The sequence below is a fragment of the Pan paniscus genome, chromosome 16, assembly GCF_029289425.2.
Source record: "Pan paniscus chromosome 16, NHGRI_mPanPan1-v2.0_pri, whole genome shotgun sequence".
Taxonomy (NCBI): domain Eukaryota; kingdom Metazoa; phylum Chordata; class Mammalia; order Primates; family Hominidae; genus Pan; species Pan paniscus.
The window spans coordinates 29,248,208-29,273,569 of NC_073265.2; the positions used below are offsets into that span (position 1 = coordinate 29,248,208).

Here is a 25,362-nt window from a genome sequence, read left to right on the forward strand (position 1 = left end):
AGTGTTATATTATGATGCTAAGATGGAAGTGAATGCTTATGTTTTCTAATATCTTTTCATGTTAAGTTTTGTTTTCATAATGAATAAGAGGCATCCAGGAGATGTAAGAACTAACAGCACCAGAAAGTCTATGGTTAAGACAGAGTAGTGGAAGTCCTCACATAATGGCTTATTGTTTTTATACACCAAAAGGATTAACTAGCTTTTCTTTCATCTGGCAGGTACACATCAATGGCCCAAACTTTACTGCTTGTTTCTTAGTGGTTCTTTACTCCCCCTAAAGCTCTGCTGCTGTTTGTCAGTGACATATACAATATGATGTCAATCGGACACTGGCAGAAACCCCAGGGATTGTGCAAGGGGCTTCAGCTCTTACTGATTCATGTCCTGCGGCTACGGCACATCTGCCAGCGTGGGATGAAATGCCCAGAGCCTGGCCTTTGTTAGGGGAGCCCAGAGCAAAATGACTCCCTCCCTGCCCAAACAAATGCCCTCATTAAGCCTGTCCAGATCTGGGTCACCTCACCATTCAGCAAGTACAACTTTCCCCTTTTAATTCTTTTGTCAGGGTTTTTCAGATTTTAAAATAAGTTAATTACGGTTTTGTGTGAATTGGGGGAAAAAAATTTTCTAATCACAGAATTCAATCTATCCTGTACCATTAGGAGCAGTTTGTTCAAAATTAAGGCTATAATTGTTAGAATTCACCTGGAAATTGTGTCTCGTTCAGGGCCAGATTTCGCGACTCTCATTGTTACCTTTTTCTTCCATGTTAGACAGAGAAGCTGACGAGGAGAGAAGTGGAAGCTAAATTTTGTAATCTGTCTTTGTCTTCTAATAGTGTAAGTACCTTCTAATGGTATTATTATAGCTTTCTCTGTAATTTTGTGATACCAGAAAATGTCACCAAATTCTCGTTGCAGTAGGGTAGCAGCCAGCACTTCCTACCACCTCGCAGATGCAGTTTTTCCCTTGAGTGTTAGGTACCATGGCAACCTCTGGGATTAGGAGAAGGGAGAAACTAATGCTGTGATCAAAGAATGTCTCTCCATGCTTCTTCTTGATATGCTGTAATCATCCTGCTCTTTCTTGATCAGCAGATACTTTTCTTTGTCACCCCTTATAGAGCTGTGCCTGGTAGAGCCTCCTGCTGAACATACCTAATACCAGTTGTCCTCTTTTGAATTAGATTATACAGGACTAGAAGGAGGCACAGAATTCTGCAAATTCATCTGGGGAGCTACCCTTCCCCTACCTCCATGTCTTCTAACTCCTCAGAGTTGAATTAAAGCTCTAGCTTTTCTGGTATATCTCTTAATCTTAAAATCTTACATTTGATCCCATCATCAATAAGGGAAATCTTATGGAGTAAACAGTTTGGTCATATTCTCTCTGTAGGCATCAGATTGATCCCAGATCTTTGGTACAGTAACCCACACTTAATTGAGTAGCTGAACAACAGAAGACAACAGGGATTTTGTACATTTTCCTGAATATTTAAATAAGAAAAGTTTTTTTTTAATTTCCCGGAACCTGTCTAGCCCCTTGTCTGACACTCAATTATATGATCTTGCATTGATCAGCAAAATTCACATATGGGATAGATTAAAATATGATTGTACACAGGGCAGGAAGAGTCACTCAATCTTTCAGACACCTACAGTGTGGCAGGCACAGTGGCAGGGATATAAAGAAGAGTCCATAGACTGCATTCAGCTTCTTGGTTCATATTGGCCTTTAAAAAGCCATAAGGGGATATGCACAGCATGTATCTGCCCTCACCTCTGTAAAACAACTTTCAGAGGGCACACGGAAACCAGAATTCAAAGAAATCACCCCTTTGCGGGTAGGGAAAGTAAACCAGATGCATAGCACTAGGAGTTCTGAAAATTGAGCCAGGTTAAATCTTAAATATTTAATATTGGGGGAGATAGTAATGATATGCAAAGTAATACAACAGCTAAATATCCAAATATGAAGGACAATATACAGTATTTACATATAATCTAAACATGTACACAGCACACACCTATGTGCAGAAATAGTCCCATGTGTAAATAGCACAGAGAATCTGTACAAGACTGCTCAGTTCAATGATTGTATACCCAAGTTTCCAACCCAAAAGGTTATTTGAACTAAAGTCACATTTCAGAACATCTTTTTTTTTTTAAGAAAGTCTTATAAATATACATTTGGACGTAATAGCCACATTGGTTGTTCACATGTCAACTTCTTTTCTTTCTGTTAAATCTCTAACCACTGGTTATTCGATGATGCTAAGTGTTAATTAGACGTGTTTGATTCAGTTAAAAACAGAAAAATAGTATCTAATAAAGGCATTTGGTACTTTGATTATTTTAATATGGACTCTAAGGGTATTAGGAAGGGGAGTAGAAATATTGCCAAAGAGTTTCACATATCTGACCCAGTCCTCTTATTTCACAAATGAGACACCTGAGGCCCAAAGAGATGTTGTGATTTGTCCTGAGTCACATGGAGTTAGTTGATGATAGGGTGAGGACCAAAATCTGGAGATATTGACTTCAGTGCTTCTGCTAGTTTATTATTGGGGTAATTTAATGTTCAAATTTATAGAGAAGAAATCATTTTTATTTTCTTAAAAAAATATTTTAAATCGAATACATGATTTTAAATTTAAATTTTTTTCTTTTTATTTTTTTGAGACAGGGTCTTGCACTGTCACGCAGGCTAGATTACAGTGGCACAATCATAGTTCACTGTAACCTCAAGCTCTTGGGCTCAAGAGATCTTTCTGCCTCAGCCTCCCACTTAATTTTTTTTTCTTTTTTATAGCGGGATAGCAGGCGTAAGCCATTGCATCCAGCCAAAATTTTTATCTTTAATCCCTCTATTAGTCTGCTGTCACACTGCTAATAAAGATATATCCGAGAGTGGGTAATTTATAAAGGAAAGAGGTTTAATGGACTCACAGTTCCACATGGCTGGGGAGGCCTCACAATCATGGCAGAAGGGAAGGAGGAGCAAGTCACGTCTTATATGGATGGCAGAAGGCAAGGAGGAGCAAGTCACATCTTATATGGATGGCAGAAGGCAAAGAGAGAGAACTTGTGCAGAGGAACTCCTCTTTATAAAACCATCAGATCTCATGAGACTTATTCATTATCACAAGAGCAGCATGGGAAGGACCTGCCCCCACGATTCAATTACCTCCCACTGGGTCCCTCCCATGACACAGGGGGATTGTGGGAACTACAGTTCAAGATGAAATTTGCGTGGGGACACAGCTAAACCATATCATTCTACCCATGGCCCCTCCCAAATTTCATGTCCTCACATTTCAAAACCAATCATGCCTTCCTGACAGTCCCCCACAGTCTTAACTCATTTCAGCATTAACTCAAAAGTCCACAGTCCAAAGTCTCATCTGAAACAAGGCAAGTCCCTTCCGCCTATGAGCCCGTAAAATCAAAAACAAGTGAGTTACTTCCTGGATACAATGAGAGTACAGGCATTGGATAAATACACCCATTCCAAATGGGAGAAATTGGCCAAAACAAAGGGGCTAAAGGCCCCATGCAAGTCTAGAATCCAGCAGGGCAGTCAAATCTTAAAGCTCCAAAATGATCTCCTTTGACTCCATGTCTCACAACCAGGTGATGCTGATGCCAGGGGTAGGCTCCCATGGCCTTGGGCAGCTCCCCACCTGTGGCTTTGCAGGGTACAGCCTCCCTCCTGGATGCTTCCATGGACTAGCGTTTAGTAGGGACTCTGTATGGGGGCTGCAAACCCACACTTCCCTTCTGCACTGCCCTAGCAGAGGTTCTCCATAAGAGCCCCACCCCTGCAGCAAACTTCTGCCTGGGCATCCAGGCGTTTCCATACATCCTCTGTAATCTAGGCGGAGGTTCCCAAACCTCAATTCTTGTTTTCTGTGCATCTGCAGGCTCAACACCACATGGAAGCTCCCAAAGCTTGGGGCTTGCACCCTCTGAAGCAACAGCCTGAGCTGTACGTACCTTGGCCCCCTTTAGCCATGGGTGGAGCAGCTTAGAAACAGGGCACCAAGTCCCTAAGCTACATAGAGGAGGAGGGCCCTGGGGCCAGCCCACGAAACCATTTTTTCCTCCTAGGCCTCCAGGCCTGTGATGGGAGGGCCTGCCATGAAGACCTCTGACATGCCCTGGAGACATTTTCCCCATTGTTTTGGTGATTAACATTTGGCTCCTTGTTACTTATGCAAATTTCTGCAGCTGGCTTGAATTTTTCCTCAGAGAATGGGGTTTTTTTCCTGTCTCATTGTCAGGCTGCAAATTTTCTGAATTTTTATGCTCTGTTTTCCTTTTAAAACTGAATGCTGTTAACAGCACCCAAGTCACCTCTTGATGCTTTGTTGCTTAGAAATTTCTTCTGCCAGATACCCAAAATCATCTCCCTCAAGTTCAAAGTTTCACAAATCTCTAGGGCAGGGGCAAAATTCTGCCAGTCTCTTTGCTAAAACATAGCAAGAATCACCTTTACTTCAGTTCCCAACAAGTTCCTCATCTCCATCTGAGACCACCTCAGCCTGGATTTCATTGACCACATCATTATCAGCATTTTGGTCAAAGCCATTCAACAAGTCTCTAGGAAGTTCCAAACTTTCCCACATTTTCCTGTCTTCTTCTGAGCCCTCCAAACTGTTCCAACCTCTGCCTGTTACCCAGTTCCAAAGTCACTTCCACATTTTTGGGTATCTTTACAGCCCAACTCTACCGGTACCAATTTACTGTATTAGTTTGTTCTCATGCTGCTAATAAAGACATACACGAAACTGCGTAATTTATAAAGGAAAGAGGTTTGATGAACTCACAGTTCTCTGTGGCTGAGGAGGCCTCACAATCATGGTGGAAAGCAAAGAGGAACAAGTCATGTCTTACATGGTTGGCAGCAGGCAAAGAGAGAGAACTTGTGCAGGGAAACTCCTCTTTATAAAACCATCAGATCTTGTGAGACTTATTCACTATCATGAGACTATCATGGGAAGGACCCGCCCACATGATTCAATTACCTCCCACTGGATCCCTCCCATGACACATGGGAATTGTGGGAGCTACAATTCAGATGAGATTTGAGTAGGGACACAGCCAAACCATATCAGGATTATAGGAGGTTTTAACATTTTTTGGGTTTTTTAAAAATTTAAGTGATTTATGATTAACTCTAAGATTAAGCTATGTCAAGCTGAGCCTTCATTTAGCCCTTAGGTTTCATGTGCCAATTTATGGATGAACTAGGTTGTACTTGCCTACAGTCTTAAAATGGCTATAATTTTGTTTCTTAATAATTTCTACTTTAGCTCCTGGGAGTTTTCTTTCTGGCTTTATGACTATGGTTGTTTCCTCTTACTCCAGCTGAGTACCAGGGACCATGAGATCAATCATCTCTAGCCACTGACCTCTTCTGGGGGCAGTCTATGAGTACAGCTGGTGACAGCCAGGATCTGGCATCCAGGTGGGAGGAGAGGGAAGGGAGGATCAGGAGGCTGCCCACAGGAGAAGACATCTCAAGGTTGCAAATAGGAATGATTCAAGCCAAGGAAGGGAATTTCTAGCTAATTCTGTATTAAAACAAGTCAGACTTTGCCTTCTTGTCCCCCCATGTCTATGCCTGCAGTAACAGGAATTCATGAGAATAAGAAAGGTAAAGAGGAAAAATACTGGCCTGAAAATAGATCATGGAAGCTCTGCTAGTGCCAGGGTCTGCTTTGCTGGGGTCGGCATTAAGTGTGAGTAAATGTATCTGAATAAAAGTGAACCATGAGTATGTGTCTGAAGCATTCCTGCAAGGTGCTTTCAAGTTTTTGGAAAAGGATAATCCTTAGTCAGGATTGTGGCAAAGGCTAAAATAATCTTTGACCACAAAGATAATCGTATCATCCCATGTGCTCCTGCTCCTGCAGGTGCACACAGTCGGTGCAAAGGGAGTCTTCCCCTGCCGTGGATGGGCAGCTGACTGTGCCCCTTTGCTTTCCAGCTGTGTCGACTCTACAAGTTTATTGAACAGAAGGGAGATTTGCAAGATCTTATGCCAACAATAAATTCATTAATAAAACAGAAAACAGGTATTGCGCAGTTGGTGAAGTATGGCTTAAAAGACCTAGAGGAGGTTGTTGGACTGTTGAAGAAACTCGGCATCAAGTTACAGGTTTGGCAACAGTTTGATACTGGCAGTACAAATGTGTAGCATTACTAATAGCACAGGGAGGAAATGTGTTTCATTTCACTAGTGCTAGTTAGTGTTTTATTTTTCCAGAAAAACTGCTTTCCTTGTTTTGGAGCATTTGATATTTAGTAATAATTTTGGCTTAAATCAGGATTTCTTTGCAAGTGCCACTGTTCCTATCATGAAGCAGTTCTTACTATGTTAGCCTCAGAGAGGTGGTTATTCTTAAAGAGAAGAGAATTTATTTTACTTGTCAGGCTATGGTTAAACAGACTTTGAGCTAGATCTTACTGAATATTTTGTTTATGCTAAATAGATTGTTCTGATGCTATTGATGGGAAACACCATTTTCAGCATTATATTCCACATTCTAAATTTCAAACCCTTGACACATTTGTGTGGCATCTCTCTTTATAGGTCTTGATCAATTTGGGCTTGGTTTACAAGGTGCAGCAGCACAATGGAATCATCTTCCAGTTTGTGGCTTTCATCAAACGAAGGCAAAGGGCTGTACCTGAAATCCTCGCAGCTGGAGGCAGATATGACCTGCTGGTGAGGGCTTGCCCTTTATTTATTTGCTCTGACTTAATTTTATTTCTTCTAAACTTGTTATTTTGAAATTTTCAAACTAACACCAAAAATTTGAACCAGTAATATCATTGGATACTTCTATTAATATATGTTTCATCTAGGAATAGAAATATAATGTGAACCACATTTGTAGTTGTTTAAGCTTTAAAAAATTATTTTGCAAGATAGTTGCAAAGATAGTACTGAGAGGGCTCATGTACCCTTTACTCTGTGTGTGTGTGTGTGTGTGTGTGTGTGTGTGTGTGTGTGTGTGTATATATATATATATGTATGTATTTTGGAGACAGGGCCTTGCTCTGTCACCCAGGTTGGAGTGCAATGGCGCAATCTTGGCTCACAGCAGCCTCGACCTCCCTGGGCTCAAATGATTCTCTCACTTTAGCCTCCCGAGTAGCTGAGACTACAGGCATGCGCCACCACACCCAGCTAATTTTTTGTATTTTCAGTAGAGACAGGGTTTTGCCATGTTGCCCAGGCTGGTCTCAAAACTCCTGAGCTCAAGCAATCCACCTGCCTCAGCCTCTCAGAGTGCTGGGATTATAGGTGTGAGCCACCACACCACCCTTTGCATAAGTACAGTAAAATATCAAAACCAGAAAATTGACATTTGTATAACGTATGTGCATCATTCTTCTCCATTTTATCACGTGTACATTCCCTCAACAACCACCATAATCAAGGTACAGAACTATTCCATCACCACAGAGATTTATGGATATCAACATCTTATCAATTCAAATGAAATGTAGAAACTTTACATCCCTGTATGTCTCTTTACCTCATGCCCCATTTATAATATAATTGTCTTAAATATTTCTTCTAATACATTGAGATCCACATCAAACAGTGTTAAATTTTTTACTTTACTGTTAAATATAATTATAAAACTCAAGGGGAGAAGGTCTATTGTATTTACCCCAAATTTCTGGTTTGTGATGAGAAATTTGCTGTTATTTGAGTTACTTTTCCCCTATAGGAAAGTTATTTCTGACTTGATGCTTTAAAGATTATTTTCTTTGTCTTTAGTTTCAAAGTAAATCATGATGTGTCTTGGCATGAGTTTCTTTGGATTTATCCTGTTTAGGGTTTGCTTAGCTTCTTAATCTATATGTTTATGTCTTTTGCGAATTTGGAGGATTTTTTCAGGCATTCTTTGATTTTTTTTTTTCAGTCTCACACTCTTTTTTCTCTCCTTCTATGACCCCAGTGACACGAATGTCCTTGAGGTTATGGGACATTTTTGTCCAGGCTGATCTCACACTCCTGGTTGCAAGCAATCCTCCTGCCTTGGCCTTTCAAAGCACTGGGATTGTGGGTGTGAGCCACCACACCTGACCTGTAATTTTAAATTATTTAGTAACATTAAGTAAAAGGAGACAAGTGGTATTAATTTTATAATATATCTTATTTAACTTAGTATATCCAAAATATTATTTCAACATGTACTCAAACTTCTAAAAATTATTAACAAGGATTTTACATTTTTTTCAAAGTCTTTGCAGCCAGTATGTGTTTTACATGTACAGCATGTGTCAATTTGGATTAGCCATATTTCAAATACTCAGTAGTCACTTGTGACTAGTGGCTGCCATACTGAACAGTGCAGAGTTAGATGAAACATTTGTTAATATTTTTTCTAAATTTGCATGTGTGCTTGCTTCTCTATTTTACTACACACACACATTTCTTTTTGTTGAACTCTTTGATGATGAGCTGCTGACAGAGTGCTCACTGTTTAATCATTGTTTTCCCTGTAATCACAGTTTCTTTCCTATTTCATAACCATAACTGTTTGTGTCTCTCCACAGATTCCCCAGTTTAGAGGGCCACAAGCTCTGGGACCAGTTCCCACTGCCATTGGGGTCAGCATAGCTATAGACAAGATATCTGCTGCTGTCCTCAACATGGAGGAATCTGTAAGTTCTGACTTGGCTTCCCAGCATACTTCGAGGTGTCTTTCATTTCTAAAAGTATGATTTGCCTTTTGCAGTCATTTACATGGGGCTTCCCATGTGAAAGCTATAGACGTAGGGTTTTGAAACTTACCTTTAATATGATAGACAAGCCTAAGACTTGACGTCAATCCCTGCATTTCAGTCCTTATCATCTGTTCTCTAGCTGGATGACCTTAGACCAGGGGTCCCTAACCCCCAGGCAGTGGACTGGTACCCATCCGGGGCCTGTTACGAACCGGGCCGCACAGCAGGAGGTGAGCAGCGGGCAAGCAAGCATTACCACCTGAGCTCCACCTCCTGTCAGATCAGCGGTGGCATTAGATTCTATAGGAGCATGAACCTTGTTGTGGACTGCACATGGAAGGGATCTAGACTGCACGCTCCTTAGGAGAATCTAACTAATGCCTGATGATCCGAGATGGAATAGTTTCATTGCAAAAGCATCCCCTCCCAACCCCTGCACCATCCATGAAAAATTTTCTTCCATGAAACCAGTCCCTGGTGTCAAAAAGGTTGAAGACTTCTGCCTTAGACAATTAATTCATCCTTCCCTAGACTCACTTTCCTTATCTGTAATGTACCATATAAATGTGAGATGTTATAGTTGTTAACAGGCTCTTAACAAAACTTCTTGTTCAGGCCAGGCATGGTGGCTCATGCCTATAATCCCAGCACTTTGGAAGGTCGAGGCAGGCAGATCGTTGAGCCCAGGAGTTCAAGACTAGCCTGGGCAACATAGCAAAACCCCATCTCTACCAAAAAATACAAAAATTAGCCGGGTGTGGTTAATTAGCCATGCACCTGTAGTTCCAGCTACTCAGGAGGCTGAGGTGGGAGAATCGTTTGAACCCAGGAGGGGGAGGTTGCAGTGAGGTGAAATCATGCCACTTCCACTCCAGCTTGGGCAACAGAGCCAGACCCTGTCAAAAAAAAAAAGAAAAAAGAAAAGAAAAGAAATCCTGCTGTGGTCTACAAAGCTAGAAATAGCTTTTTTTCCCCCTTGTATTTCAGGCAAGATTAGTTTTCCTAGAGAAAAATAGTATTTTCCAGATGGCTCAGGGTAGTTGAAATAATTTCTGTCTTGAAAGACTAATATAACATTTTTTTTTTTACTGTGGCCGAGCATGGTGGCTCATGCCTGTAATTCCAGCTATATCCCAATAAGGCCAAGGCAGGTGGATCACTTGAGGCCAGAAGTTCGAGACCAGCCTGGCCAACAAGGCAGAACACCATCCCTACTAAAAAGACCAAATATATATATATATATATATATATATGTATATATATTTATTTATTTATTTTAGCCGGGCATGGTGGTGCACGCCTGTAATCCAGCTACTCTGGAGGCTGAGGCAGGAGAATGGCTTAAACACAGGAGGCGGAGGTTACAGTGAGCGGAGATCGTGCCACTGTACTCCAGCCTGGGTGACAAGAGTGAGACTCTGTCTCAGAAAAAAAAAGAAAAAGTTGTTTGAGTGTGTCTTTTTTTTTTTTTCTACAATGTGTTTTGAAGCAAAGTCTTTGGCATGCTGTGTTTCTATGCAGGATTTCAAGAATGCCCATCTTCCCAAGAGTGCTGCCTCCCCACCTGATGCTGGTTTCACTTCCATGCCTGCAGTCTTGCTCCTCTAACTGTAACCGTTCTGTTTCTGATCCAGGTTACAATAAGCTCTTGTGACCTCCTGGTTGTAAGTGTTGGCCAGATGTCTATGTCCAGGGCCATCAACCTAACCCAGAAACTCTGGACAGCAGGCATCACAGCAGAAATCATGTACGACTGGTCACAGGTAATGGGACAAAAAGCACCTGTGAGTGAAGTGCAAATTGCTATGGCTTTCATGGCAAATATCCTCTGCACCTATAGACTGTCAAACTCTGTTTATCTCTGTAATTCGAGTTGCCTCCTGTGTTAGTTTCTGATTGCTGCAGTAACCAATTACCACAAACTTACTGGCTTAAACACATATTTATTATCTTACATTTCTGGAAGTCAGAAATCCAAAAGCACTTTCACTGGGTTAAATTCAACAGGGCTGGCTCCTCTGGGAAGCTCTAGGGGAGAATCTGTGTCCTTCCCTTTTCCGGCTCCTGGAGGCCTCCTGCATTCCTTGGCTCATGGCCTCTTCCTCCATCATCACACTCAGCAATGAAGCGCCTCCTTCCTCGCTGACCTGTGCTTCTGTTCTTACATCTGTCTCTAACTCTTGTCTGTCCAGCTCCCTCATACATGCACCCTGTGATTACACTGGGCCCACCCAGATAATCCTGGTTGATCACTCACAGGTTCTAGGAATGAGGATATGGACATCTTTGCTGGGCTGTACTCCAGCCTGCCACACTTCTGAAGGCACTCAGTGCTTAGTGTGTTTTGGGCTCTGTATCCTGAGACCTCCCACAGCATGCAGGCCTGACACTTGCCGTGGGTGTGGAGGTGTGGAAAGTGGCACCCAGGACACATGCCTGCCCTTTGGAATGAGGGTGTAAGCAGACCATAGAAGGGGTGCACTCCCAGGAGATCATCCAGGTTGTACCCACATTCGCCCACACTAAAGGTGCCCCAGAGCATGGCGATGACCAGGGACACAGACCCACCACCCTCCCACCTGCTCTGTTTACATTACCTGCCAGGAGGCTTCTGAAGCTGCTGCTGTTTACTCGTGTGTGTGTGTTGTATCAAAATTCACATCAGAAGTGTGCTGAGCAACAATTTTTAATCATTTGACAGAACAGTGTCCTACTTGTTCACATGTTTCATAAATCATTAGAGAAGTGTTCTGTCCTGCAGTAAAATCCAAGCCTCGTGGCCAGTGACCTCAGTCCTGCACAGTGACATCCCCGCAGGCTTCTCTGCCCCCTCCTGGTTTGCTTCTTCAGTTCTGCTTTTCACCTTCCCTTATTTCCTTCGTTTCCTTCATTTTCCTCAGAGGCTTTTTCAGCGTGTGTGTGTGTGTGTGTGTGTTGTGTTGTGTTGTATAATTTTGGGAATCTTTTATTAAGTCTTGAAGCTTTTGAAAACCTCTTACTATTGATTGATTATTCATGGCCCCTTTAAACAATCGTGAAGGGAAGGAAGGCAAGAGAGGCCTTGTTCCTCCCTTGAATTCTATGCGGCTTCTTGCTTAATATTTATATCCCCCTGAAGTCAGCATTTTAGTAATTCACATTGAGAATATAATTGGAAACAGTATTTTCATTCTCCTTAATTACTTGAAGCTGTTCCAGGTGCTCTGTGTTTATTTTCTTTACTATGTTTGTTTGTTTCAGTCCCAAGAGGAATTACAAGAGTACTGCAGACATCATGAAATCACCTATGTGGCCCTTGTCTCAGATAAAGAAGGAAGCCATGTCAAGGTAAAGACGTCAGAGATTTTTTACAATTCAATAGTCAGGTGTTACCTGTGGAGCACCTGCCTTCACACTGAGGCCCGGGCCGTGTAGGTGACTGGAAATCCGTTCCCTCTACTCTCCCTTTCCATTGTTGGGTTTCTTTTTTTTTTTTTGAGACGGAGTCTCGCTGTCTCCCAGGCTGGAATGCAGTGACGCAATCTCGGCTCACTGCAAGCTCCGCCTCCCGGGTTCTCGCCATTTTTCTGCCTCAGCCTCCCCGGTAGCTGGGACTGCAGGTGGCCGCCACCACGCCCGGCTAATTTTTTGTATTTTTAGTGGAGACGGGGTTTCACCATGTTAGCCAGGATGGTCTCCTGACCTCGTGATCTGCCCGCCTCGGCCTCCCAAAGTGCTGGGATTACAGGGGTCAGCCACCGCGCCCGGCCGTTGTTGGGTTTCTTGCTGAAGAAAATGTGTATAAAATAAGGAAGAGAGTCCACCTTCATTAAAGCTTTTAAAAGCAAAACAAACAAAAAAACTGGCTGTGGTTTTTTCCTACTTTTCTCCTCTTGTTCTCTTTTTCCAGCTAAGAAAATAAGAATAAGTAAAGTTGTATCTGCTGATAGGCATATCCTCTCATTGCTTTGTAACCAATTTTACTTTTTTGTATTCAACTAAAAGTGTTCATAAATATACCACCTCATAACCTTTATTTCTAATTATTTTTAAAGGGAAAAAACTTTCTTAAGAATATTTTTCTCTTCTAACTTTTTTTTGGTTTCGATATCAGGGTAATGTTGGCCTGATAAAATGAGTTGGAGAGTGTTCTCTCCTCTTCTGTTTTCTGTAAGATATTGTATACAATTAGTATTAGAAGTCCAATCTCAAATATTTCTATATATAGAGCTGTTCTGGTTACCTCTTTCTTCTAGAGGCAGCTTTGGTAGTTTATATCTTTCCCGGAACTTTTCCATTTCGTCTGAGTTTTCAGATATTCCCCTGTTATTGTTTCACTGTCTGTAGGATCTGCAGTGATGCTCCCTCCTTCAGACCTGATATGGGTAATTTGTGTCCTCCCTCTTTTTTGTCTAATCAGCCTGGCTAGAGATTGATCAGTTTTGTCTTTCCAAGGACCAGCTTTTGGTGTCATTGATTTTTCTGTTTTTATTTGTTCATGTGTTTTCTATTTTATTCATCTCCACTCTTATCCATTACTATTTTCTTCCTTCTGCTTATTTTGGATTTAGTTTATTCTTTTTTTAGTTTCTTCAGGTAGAACTTTAGATGAGGTATTGACAAACTATACCTTGGACCAAATTCAGCCCATAGCCTACTTTTATATGTCTGTGAACTAGAAATTTTTACATTCTTTGTTGAAAAACAACAACAAACAAAGGAGAGTGTGTGACTCAAGCTATGTATGGCCCTCAAAGCTTAAAACATTTCCTATCTGGCCCTTTACAGAAAAAAATTTGAAGCTTTGTTATTATACATGTTTAGGATTTTATATCTTCTTGATGAATTGTCTTCATTATTATAAAATATTCCTTATCCCTGGTAATATTTCTTGTTCTGAAATCTTTTGGTTAGTGTTTACGTCACTACCTTTCTCCATCCTTTTATTTTTAACCTGTCTTTTTTTTTTTAAGAGATGGGGTCTCATCATGTTGACCAGGCTGGCCTTGAACTCCTGGGCTCAAGCAATCTTCTCACCTCAGCCTCCAGCTGGGATACAGGCGTGTGCCACTTTACCTGGCTAACTTATCTATCTTTATATTTAAAGTGAGTTTCTTATACACAGTCACTAGGTTGAGTTTTCCTTTTTTTTTTTTTTTTTTTTTTTTTTTTGAGACGGATTCTTGCTCTGTCGCACAGGCTGGAGTACAGTGGTGCAATCTCCACTCACTGCAACCTCCACCTCCTAAGTTCTCCTACCTCAGCCTCCTGAGTAGCTGGGTTTATAGGCACACACCACCACACCCAGCTAATTTTTGTATTTTTAGTAGAGACAGGGTTTCACCATGTTGGTCAGGCTGGTCTCGAGCTCCTGACCTCATGATCCACCCGCCTCAGCCCCCCAAAGTGCTGGGATTAGAGGCGTGAGCCACTGCGCCCAGCCTCCTTTTTTTTTTTTTTTTTTTTTTTGCTCTGAGAATCCTGGCTTTTTTTTTTTTTTTTTTTTTTTTGAGACAGGGTCTCACTCACCTATGTTGGAGTGCAGTGGCTCGATCTCGGCTTACTGGAACCTGTCTCCCAGGATCAATGATCCTCCCACCTCAGCCTCCCGAGTAGCTGGGACTACAGGCACGCACCACCATGACTGGCTAATTTTTGTATTTTTAGTAGAGACGAGGTCTCTACTAAATGCCAAATGCCATGAGATTTGCTAAATGCCATGAGAGTCCTACAGATAAAGTTCTCCAAGGGTCCCTCAGGCTGGGAGATTTACATAAGAGGCAGCAGTGAAGTCTTCAGGAAGGTGCTGGGATTTATCCTACCCTCAAGAATTCGTAGGATTATAGATAGGTCCTGGAAGGGCCTTTTAGGAAGAGGGAACTGCAAAGGTGATGGTAGTTCTTTTAGTAGTTGTCACAAAGATAGAGGCAGGCCAGCAGAGAACCATTCTGGTACAACCCTGAATAGTCTATTTTGGGTGAGACAGATGGATCAGAAGCAGAAAATGGTTATAGCTACATCATGGAGAGCCCAAATGCCAACCAAGGAATCTGGTTTTTTTATTTAGCAGTTATTGGGGAGGCCCCGAATGTTTTGAACAGAAGGAGACATCAAAGTTGTGTTTGAGAAAAATTAATCTGCAGGGATGTGTAGCATGGAATAGAGTGAGGGAGAAACTGAAGACAGTGATAGCAGTATAAAGAATATCAAACTAGCCTAGGCCAAGGTTGGGTGCTGGCCAGGGGAGTGAAGATGAAGGGACAGATGCCATAAAAGTGGGATGACAGGACTTGGGTTTAGAAAGGAGAGGGAGGAGTGGTAGATAAAGCTGAGATCTGAGAAACCTTGGTGGCTGACCAGATTTAAAGGGGAAGATGTTAAAGAATCACATGAAATGAGAGCCCATTCATCTTGGCCTTTAAAAAAAAAAATTCTATCATCTGTGATAAACTAGTCCAGACCAGGGTTTCTCAACAGCAGCGCTGTTCACATTTTGGGCCAAATAATTATCTGTTGTAGGGGGCTGTCCTGTGCATTAACAGCATCTCTGACCGCTACCTACTACATGCCAGTTGCACCATCCAAAAATGTCACCAGACATTGCTAAATGTCCCCTGGGGAGCAAAGTTGACCCTGGTTAAGAACCACTGACCCAAACTATTGATTTAGTAGTCTTACTGTGGTGCTCTGAGCTAGTCTTCTGGGTTCAGAAACCTCCAAATGATAGATCCGTTTCATTCTTTTTAAGGTTAAGTCTTTCGAGAAGGAAAGGCAGACAGAGAAGCGTGTGCTGGAGACTGAACTTGTGGACCATGTACTGCAGAAATTGAGGACTAAAGTCACTGATGAAAGGAATGGCAGGTAACTTAGGAAACAAAAGCCGAGAAAACTGACTTCAGTTACCTATATGGAAACTACGTAAATTTATTTTAAAAGTCAATTTGAGCCAGGTGCTGTGGCTCACACCTGTAATCCCAGCACTTTGGGAGGCCAAGTTTGGGGAATCACTTGAGGCCAGGAATGCAAGACCAGCCTGGGCAACATACCAAGACCCCATTTCTAAAAAAAAATTTTTTTTGATTAGCTGGGCATGGTGGTGCATTCCTATGGTCCCAGCTACTCAGGAGCTGAGGTGGGAGGATTGCTTGAGCCGAGGAGGTCAAGGCTGCAGTGAGCCATGTTCATACCACTGCACTCCAGCCTGGGTGAAGAGAAAGACCCTGTCTCAGAAAAACAAAAAGAAAGAAATCAATTTTATGCTTTTGAGAAACAAAGATAGGTCAGGATTACTTTTAATGAACCATTCTGTTGTTTCTGAATAACTCAATCAGGAGTTTAATTGTGTGAACATCTTGTATGAGACTAATCATAGCTTACATTCAACATTTGTTCTTCATACCATTTCCAAGAATACTTTATCATTTTGAAAAGCCTCAGGAGCCAAAATCTATCTGTCATTATCTTATTCAGTCTGCTAATCAGTGAATTTCAATAATATTTTGTCCGTGTACTTTGAAAGATGTAACGTTCTGGGAAAAGATCTCACTTCCTCATGATGGGAGTATCAACCATATGGGTAGGAATTTGACAAAGTAAATTAAAAGCCTTAAAACTAAACATTTTTTTAAAATTGACCCAGCAATTCCACTTTCAGGAATTTATAATAAAAATTATTTTAAAGATGTCTATCAAGGCTCATTTATAACAGCAGTTCTCAAACTTTTTGGTCTTAGAACCCCTTTACACCCTTAAAAATTATTTCAGGATCCCAAAGAACTTTTGTTTATGTGAGTTATGTCTATAAATATTAAAACATAAACATTTTAAATATATTTATTCATTTAAAAATAACAATAACCCCATTACATGCTAACATAACATATTTCTATTGAAAAACAACTGTTTTCCAAAAGAAAATTAATTTAGTAAGGAAAATGGCATTGTTTAAAATATTTGCACATCTTTTAGTACACTGTTTTACATTTTTGTAATCTATTTTAACACTTTAGTAGAAGAAACGATTCTCCTATCTGTTTATGTATTCAATCTGTTGTGATACCACAAATCATATAGTCTCTGGAAAACTCAGTTGCACATTTATGAGAGGATGAGAGTGAAAAGGCAATTAATATTTTAGGATTATTATGAAAATAGTTTTGACCTTGCAAGACCCCTTGAAAGGATATGAGGGACCTTCAAGATTCTCTAGACCACACTTGGAGAACCTCATTTCAAAATATACATTGGTAGAAGATTGTTTGAATTATGATAATTTGGTGAAATATTGTGCAGCCTTTAAAAATGATGATTCTACTAAAGCTGAGTTCATTGACATGGAAAGATGTCCATAAATAGGATGTTTAATATAATCCCATTTTGTGGCCAGGCGTGGTGGCTCACGCCTGTAATCCCAGCACTTTGGGAGGCCGAGAAGGGCAGATCATGAGGTCAGGAGATCGAGATCATCCTGGCTAACACGGTGAAACCCCGTCTCTACTAAAGATACAAAAAAATTAGCGGGGCATGGTGGCGGGCGCCTGTAGTCCCAGCTACTCGGGAGGCTGAGGCAGGAGAATGGCGTGAACCCGGGAGGTGGAGCTTGCAGTGAGTGGAGATCATGGACTGCACTCCAGCCTGGGTGACAGAGCGAGACTCCGTCTCAAAAAAAAAACAAAAAGAACAACAACAACAACAAATATATAATCCCATTTTGTTTTAAACAAAATATACAACCTATACATAAAAAAATGTCTAGAAGAATATACCAAATTTTTAATTGTAGTTTTGGTTAGTGGGATTACAAGGGATCTTAAATTACTTTGTTAAGCTTTTCTACATATTTGCAACTCTTTTTTTTTTTTTTTTTTTTTGAGATAGAGTCTCACTTTTGCCGAGGCTGAAGTGCAGTGGTGTATACACGACTCACTGTAGCCTTAACCTCCCAGGCTCAGGTGATCCTCCCTTCTTGGCCTCCTGAGTAGCTGGGACCGTAGTCATGTACCACCTTGTCCAGCTAATTTTTTTTAATTATTTGTAGAGACAGGATCTCCCTATGTTGCCCAGGCTGGTCTCCAACTCCTGGACTCAAGCAACTCTCCCGCCTCAAGCAATTCTTATATGTATGCTCATTATCAGAAAATACAACACGGTAATTTTTCTGGCTTACATCAGCAATTCTCAACCAACAATGATTTTGCTTCCCAGGGCACATCTGGCAATGTATGGAGACATTTTTGGTTGTCACAACTGGGGAGTTTTACTGGTATCTAGGAGAGGCCAGGGATACTGTGAAAACATCCTAAAGGGTACAGGACTACTACCCCCCAACAGAGAATTTTCTGGCCTAAAATTTCAGTAGTACCAAGACTGGGAAATCCTGGCTTATAGAAAACAAACCTTGCTCTGTTCTTCTCACGCCCCCACCCCTTCTTATTTGCACCTAGCCTTAATAAATTCACCATTAGGTGTTTCTGAGGGAACATAATGTTCTGGAAATCACCAGTATTGGAATTATAGATCTAAATCAAAGACAGAGGTTTAGAAGAGAAACCAAGAAATAGCCAAGTAGTGAGTATGGGGGAACATGACCAAGACACTTAAAAGGCTACATGGGATTTAGTTTTAGCAGGGAAAGGTTCAAAGTTTTTCCTCCAGCAAATGATTATTCCCCTGTTTTCCCAAGATAGAGTGCTGTTGTCTCTCTCAAAGGCTATAAATTAATTCACAGCATTTGAAAGAACATCCATTCACGGCTTTTTAAAGAATATCTTTATTTACCAAATGTTCTCCTGTGGGTGGTTGCCAAGGCTGCTGCCATAATGAAGGTGGGGCTGCTGTTATTCATGTTTCCTTGTATTATGAGGGGGGCGGAAAGAACACCCATTATATTTCATTGAAATCAGCTTCTTGTGTGGATCCAGGATTTCAAGCCCAGCTGAATAAATCAGAATGTTTTCTTTAGGCATTTGTTAACTTAAAAAGACATCCTTTATAATTTTTACTTGCTCTTGACCAAAGCATAACTAAATGCAAATTTTTTGTTTTTGTTTTTCCACCCACTAATAATCAAGAAGATGTTTTTATATTTAATGGAAAAGTGGCTCACTATACATGTAGTTCACTGTAAGTTATGTGTTGCTTGTGCCTTATTGACTGTTCTTTAATTGTTTTTGTTTGCTTGTTTTTAGAGAAGCTTCCGATAATCTTGCAGTGCAAAATCTGAAGGGGTCATTTTCTAATGCTTCAGGTATAATTACTAATTATAATCTGAACATAATGATGCTTATATGTTTGCTCTAAGCACTTATTACAGTGGCTAACTGCTTGTGACACTGGAAATCTATTTTTAAAATAACATATATGCAATAAATTGTACCACATGGGATGCATCCCTATGCTTTGAAATCCACATCCTAGAAAAGGATAAAACAACTGGAATTTAGCTGACTCTTCTACTCTCTTATTTTTACAAGTGATTTAATCTTCCTTTTACTCAATTTATTGTACAAGTGAAATGTGTATAATTTTCCTGGAGATTTTCCTCATAACAGAGGATTGAAGGAAGTATTTTGAAATCCCTTGAAGAAGGACACTATACACATTTTTGTTTTCGTGAAAGCCAAGAGGGCACAGTGGTGATAGTTATGCCTTTACTTTCGTCACCTCTAGCAACCTTACTTCTTTTTCAAAGAAGTGTTCCAATTAAGGCCATGAGAAGACATATTTGGCTTTTAACAGAATTGAGTCTTTCCCATTCACTTCTGTTAGCACTAACTTTGTGTTGCCATCAGATTTCCAATTCTTGCAGGAATTTAAAGAAGTATGCAGGTTTGGTGATATTCAGCTTGATTTTCTTAGGCCCCTGAGGTTTTGATGACTCCTGTTGCCTCCCTGCCCCTTCCACCACCCCCCAACCCCTGCCTGAGGAGAGAAGCATCAAAACTGCTGGGTGTTGGGGTTCTGGGCTCCTCACCTATCCGGTGCAGATGGTTGTAGGGATAGAAAACACAGCCCAGTCGTGATCTAGCCCTTAGAATCACGACAGGATGTCTACTAATAAACTCTGCCATCTCTCTGTAGTATGTTGTAGAAAGTGGGACCAGATAAGGCCATAAATTCTGAAACTCTCTTTGTCTCAGGTTTGTTTGAAATCCATGGAGCAACAGTGGTTCCCATCGTGAGTGTGCTAGCCCCGGAGAAGCTGTCAGCCAGCACTAGGAGGCGCTATGAAACTCAGGTACACTGGGTCAGGGTTTCTTTGGCTTTCTAATATGAGTTACAGAAGAGAAAAACAACAACAGGAAAGGAAAATAAGATAAACATGGAATTTCTTGGAAATATTTTTTCCAAGAAAAAAATTTTTCTTCCAACTTGCCTAACTGGGTGGCTTCTGAAAGCGTTATCAATACAAAGCTTCTCTCTGGCTCCAGGATTCCCATCTGTCCTTCAGAGAGGGGCCATTGTGCACTGTGGGCACCTGAAGGCAGCTGTTGTCAGAGTGACTGCATCTAAATGAAAACTATCTAATCTGGCTCTAAAGGTAGTTGAGGTTTGTTTGTGCTCTAAATAGCAAAGTAGAAGAGGCCGATGACAAGACTTAAGGCAGGCTTCTCATTCCATACATGGTTTCGGCATTTGCTATATGCCTACTGGTGTGCTAAGGGCTGTGTAAAATGTAGAAAACATTAACATGGCCCCAGTCCTCAAAAGAGTTTATAACTTAGAAGCATATGCATTATATAGAGAATAATAAAAGCAAATAAATATAGGCCAGGTGCGGTGGCTTATGCCTGTAATCCCAGCACTTTGGGAGGCCGAGGAGGGCGGATCACTTGAGGTCAGGAGTTCGAGACCACCCTGGCCAACATGGTGAAACCCTGTCTCTACTAAAAATACAAAAATTAGCCAAGCGTGGTGGCAAACGCCTGTAAGCCCAGCCACTCGGGAGGCTGAGACAGGAGAATTGCTTGAAATGGGGAGGCAGAGATTGCAGTGAGCCAAGATCATGGCACTACACTCCAGCCTGGGCAACAGAGCAAGACTTTGTCTCAAAATAAAATAAAATAACTACAGTAGAACACTGAGTTAAATTTATAGAATATGAATGTTAGAGTATGCTGTGGACATATGCAAAAGAGTGAGTGTTAAAAGAGAGCAGTCAATTTTAGAAATGTAATCAGACTGAAATACAAAAATCAGGTACTTTATTTTTGTAAGCTCTTCTAGCTGTTTCTCAGGATTTGGGTGGAAACCTATTTTTCCCATCTTCCTACTGCCTTCATCACCTACCAAGTTTCAGTTCTCATGCCATGTCCTCATTGCTGCCACCTCTCCCTTTTTCCCAATTTAGCTTCATACTATCATCTCTCTGTCTCTGTGTGCACTGTTTCACTGCACTGAGCCTTTATAAGGAATCATTTCAAAATTATGAAGAGATAATTGACAAGGATTATTAAACAAATGGTCAAGATAAGTTATAAAAACCTCATTTCCCCTGAGATCATATTGCTAGACACCCCTTTCTGAGTGGATTAAGAGCAAATCTTTTTTTTTTTTTTGAGACAGAGTCTCACTCTGTCACCCAGGCTGGAGTGCAGTGGCGCAACATCAGCTCACCACAACCTCTGCCTCCCATGTTCAAGCGATTCTCCTGCCTCAGCCTCCCGAATAGCTAGTATTATAAGCGCCCGCCACCATGCCCTGCTAATTTTTCTATTTTCAGTAGAGACGGGGTTTCACCATGTTGGCCAGGCTGGTCTCGAACTCCTGACCTCAGGTGATCCCCCAGCCTTGGCCTCCCAAAGTGCTGGGATTACGGGCATGAGCCATTGCACCCAGCCAAGGGCAAACCTTTAGACACCATTTGGAATCCTTTCTAGGCTTTGGTGTGTTACCCTGTGATTGTATCCTGGGATAGGAAATAAGATGGCAAGAAAGATGGCTTGGTTTAACATGTTCTGAATTCCATTTTCTTATTATTTAGGTACAAACTCGACTTCAGACCTCCCTTGCCAACTTACATCAGAAAAGCAGTGAAATTGAAATTCTGGCTGTAAGTGGCTTTAGTATTTTGAAGGTGGCTTCTGTCCATACTGTCAAAGTAGTTGCCTCAGGGTTCAGAGCTTTTTTGCTCAGTGTCAACAGAATTTGGATGCAGGCCTTATTGTGATGTGAACTACACGCAATTTAAAACTATTAAGAACTAGGGGGAAAATTTAAGGTTTTCTGTTTCTCCTCTTTGTTCCTCTGAAAGATAGAGGGAGGAAAATGAAAACAAAAGTCATTTTCCTACATATTTCAGGCCTTTGCCTTGCTAAGCTTACACCGAATACATGTAGCAGTGTCAGACCTTTTGGGTGTGGTGTAGAGGGACAGGGAGTACAGTTTCCACTGCTTATTAATTCTCCAGGGCTAAGATCTTATCACTGCACAGTTCATTAAGCCCTTTTATAGCACAATAGCATCTCAGACTCTGCAAACCCTATTCATACTGCTGCATTTCACGTGACACTATGGTCACAAGGCAGTATTGTGCTGCTGAGAGTTGATGTACATTTGTGTGTATTCACAGGTGGATCTACCCAAAGAAACAATATTACAGTTTTTATCATTAGAGGTAAGCAATATGAACTCTTCTGCACTGTGGCCTTTAAGATCCCAAATCTTTGCTATTAGTTTGCCAAAATACTGAAGACGGCATTCATTAGTGATAGTATTTTTCTGGCAGCTGCAGGAATTTAGTAACATTTTTCCTTTTATGTAACATATATGTTCCTAAATCCTATGTTGAAGGACTCATACTTTTCTAGTGACTTTTTAATTTTTCAGATACTTATTTTATCAAAAACAAAAACAAAAAAACACATATACTGCTTTTACTACGTGTCAGGGTCTGGCAGGCCTTGTTGTAAGCATTTTACAAGTAGTAACTCATTTAATCATAACCACCCCAAAATGTAGATACTGTTATTATCCCTTTACAGAGTACGGAAGTAGAGAGGTTAAATGTCTTACCCACAGTCACCCAGCTAGTAAGTAGTAGAACCAGGATTTGAACCTAAGCAGACTAGCAGAATCGGTGTTCTTAACCACTATACTATACTATCTCTCAAACCTCCATTCCAGCTAGGGAAGCTCATTTGCAGATTAGTACTATACAAAAAAAAATCCTTTTGTAAAAATTAATTAGGTCCTTTATAAATATATATATATTTTTACAGGTACATCCCTTTATCATCAAATAGCCTAAATAAGAACTTTAAAAATTTGAATAGTTATCTTTGCTATTAAGAACACTCAACTATAGTCATAGCTACAGGTGACTTTTGCAACATGTCATATCAAAGAATACTTTTTTGTCTATCCAGTGTTTAGTCACAAATTAAATTAGATTAATAGTGAACTTAGCCCTAGAACTAGTATTTTATATATCATTTGTTGTTCTCTTACAAATAAGCATATACCACTATACTGGCAGTGTACTGATTTATGATCCAGTCAAATGGATATACTTAAGAGCTGCTATGACCGTTGTACAAAAAGTAAATGGAGGCCGGGTGCAGTGGCTCACACCTGTAATCCCAGCACTTTGGGAGGCCGACGTGGGTGGATCACCTGAGGTCTGGGGTTTGAGACCAGCCTGGCCAACATGGTGAAACCCCATCTCTACTAAAAATACAAAAAATTAGCCGGGCGTAGTGGCAGGCGCCTGTAATCCCAGCTACTTGGGAGGCTGAGGCAGAAGAATTACTTGAACCTAGGAGGTGGAGGTTGCAGTGAGCCGAGATTGTGCCACTGCACTCCAGCCTGGGCAACAAGACCGAAACTCCATCTCAAAAAAAAAAAAAAAAAGTAAACAGTAGGCAGAAATAACTGCTCTAAAGTCACATCAGCACACTAGGGCTGCAGCATTGTTAATCAGGCTCTAATTAGGGAGTCTTGTTTTAAGGAAAATTGGTGCTTCAGAGGAACCCCAGCAGTCTCCTAACTGGTTCTGCTATCTCCCTATTACTGATTCTCCTGGTATACTTGAAGAGGGAAATGACAATGGAATTTCATTAGTGACCCAGAAAAAACCAGCTAGTAAACCCTAGAGACCTGTTGTTAAGTCTTATCTATTTTTTTCCTAGTGGGATGCTGATGAACAGGCATTTAACACAACTGTGAAGCAGCTGCTGTCACGCCTGCCAAAGCAAAGATACCTCAAATTAGTCTGTGATGAAATTTATAACATCAAAGTAGAAAAAAAGTAAGTTATCACTTGGGCATAGCAGGGTTCACATGGTTAAAATTCAGGGCGGGGTTTCAGAGTGACATTATTTTGTTGTCTTGTTGAGGTTTGACGCCTGGTAAGCTGTTCTTTTGAATTGCAGCTGACAACCAATAAATCTTGCTTGGACTGTGACTCACAGTCATGATCTCGTCAATAACAAAACACAGGGGTCCTAGGAGTAGCTGTCCCAATTACAATTTTGTTCACCCAGGTAATTCACTTTCTAAGTATGTTTAAATCAAAGAAAATAACCATGACTACTTTGCTGTATGTCCTTATGTCATAATGCCAATCAATCATTCATGTTATCATACACTTAAAAGGCAACAAGGAAGCCTATGAGGTGAATGGTTATCTCCTTATTAGGACCTTATACTACAGACCCCCGTCAGTCACACCTTGTATAAAACCTATATAATTTTTTAATGACTAGCCTTCCATCTTGTTTTTGCTTAAATAAAGCTCCTACAGGTGTTATAAAAATTTATTAGCTCTGTTCTTCACTCATTAAACTGAATCTGTCCTTATAATCTTTTCTTTTCTTTTGCAGGGTGTCTGTGCTATTTCTGTACAGCTATAGAGATGACTACTACAGAATCTTATTTTAACCCTAAAGAACTGTCGTTAACCTCATTCAAACAGACAGAGGCTTATACTGGAATAATGGAATGTTGTACATTCATCGTAATTTAAAATTAAATTCTAAGAAGAGGCTGGGTGCAGTGGCTCACACCTGTAATCCCAGCACTTTGGGAAGCCAAGGCAGGAAGACTGCTTGAAACCAGGAGTTTGAGAGCAGCCTGAGCAACAAAGCAAGACCCCATCTCTATAAAAACTAAAAAAATTAGTTGGGCATGGTGGCACATGCCTGTAGTCCCAGCTACTCCAGAGGCTGAGATGGATCATCTGAGCCTCAGGAGGTTGAGGCTGCAGTGAGCTGCGACTGCGCCACTGCACTCCAGTCTGGGACAACAGAGCAAGACCCTGTCTGTCTTAAAAAAATAAGAAAAAAAAATTTTTTTCTAAGAAGCTGTCCTACAAAGTTGAGCTTTGTTAGTTTTTCATGTGTAATATATTATAAATTTATCTTTTGGGATATAATAAATGCTTTCATATACCTGCTGCTTTTTAATTGTAAATCTATTAACACTAAAGGTTTTAGGGAGCTGGAACATAAGGTAAATAGCCTTTTCTTCCCTTGGCTGTAATGACTAAGCACATGAAAATATCCAAACTAAAGGGCATAAAGAAACCAAAAATCATAATTACTTTGGAACCTTTATTCTTGATGACTTTGTAGTATGTTTCTCCTAAGGTGGTTAAACAAACTCTCATTTGACTGTGAGAACTCATCAAAAT

At 40.8% G+C, this 25,362-nt stretch overlaps 1 protein-coding gene across 5 annotated transcripts in view; it reads left to right on the plus strand.

Annotated features, from left to right (window-relative positions):
* Positions 1 to 25,120, plus strand: part of EIF2AK4 (eukaryotic translation initiation factor 2 alpha kinase 4) — a 101,540-nt gene extending 76,420 nt beyond the window's left edge. The window contains exons 27-40 of one of the 5 annotated variants that reach the window (XR_004666470.3): positions 777 to 842; positions 5,995 to 6,165; positions 6,601 to 6,735; positions 8,583 to 8,690; positions 10,388 to 10,516; positions 11,994 to 12,080; positions 15,481 to 15,593; positions 18,920 to 18,978; positions 19,871 to 19,968; positions 21,715 to 21,783; positions 22,303 to 22,347; positions 23,861 to 23,979; positions 24,104 to 24,214; positions 24,554 to 24,690. Coding sequence is in view for 4 of the 5 variants with exons in the window: in XM_024925587.4 (XP_024781355.2) it covers positions 777 to 842; positions 5,995 to 6,165; positions 6,601 to 6,735; positions 8,583 to 8,690; positions 10,388 to 10,516; positions 11,994 to 12,080; positions 15,481 to 15,593; positions 18,920 to 18,978; positions 19,871 to 19,968; positions 21,715 to 21,783; positions 22,303 to 22,347; positions 23,861 to 23,979; positions 24,554 to 24,611 (1,257 nt within the window). In the remaining variant the exon portion in view is untranslated. Of the gene's footprint in view, positions 1 to 776; positions 843 to 5,994; positions 6,166 to 6,600; positions 6,736 to 8,582; positions 8,691 to 10,387; positions 10,517 to 11,993; positions 12,081 to 15,480; positions 15,594 to 17,769; positions 18,463 to 18,919; positions 18,979 to 19,870; positions 19,969 to 21,714; positions 21,784 to 22,302; positions 22,348 to 23,860; positions 23,980 to 24,103; positions 24,215 to 24,553 lie in introns of those variants that run through there. The other 4 variants (XM_024925587.4, XM_034938508.3, XM_034938507.3 and 1 more) reach the window with 4 other exon arrangements.
* The last annotated feature ends 242 nt before the right edge of the window (positions 25,121 to 25,362 follow it).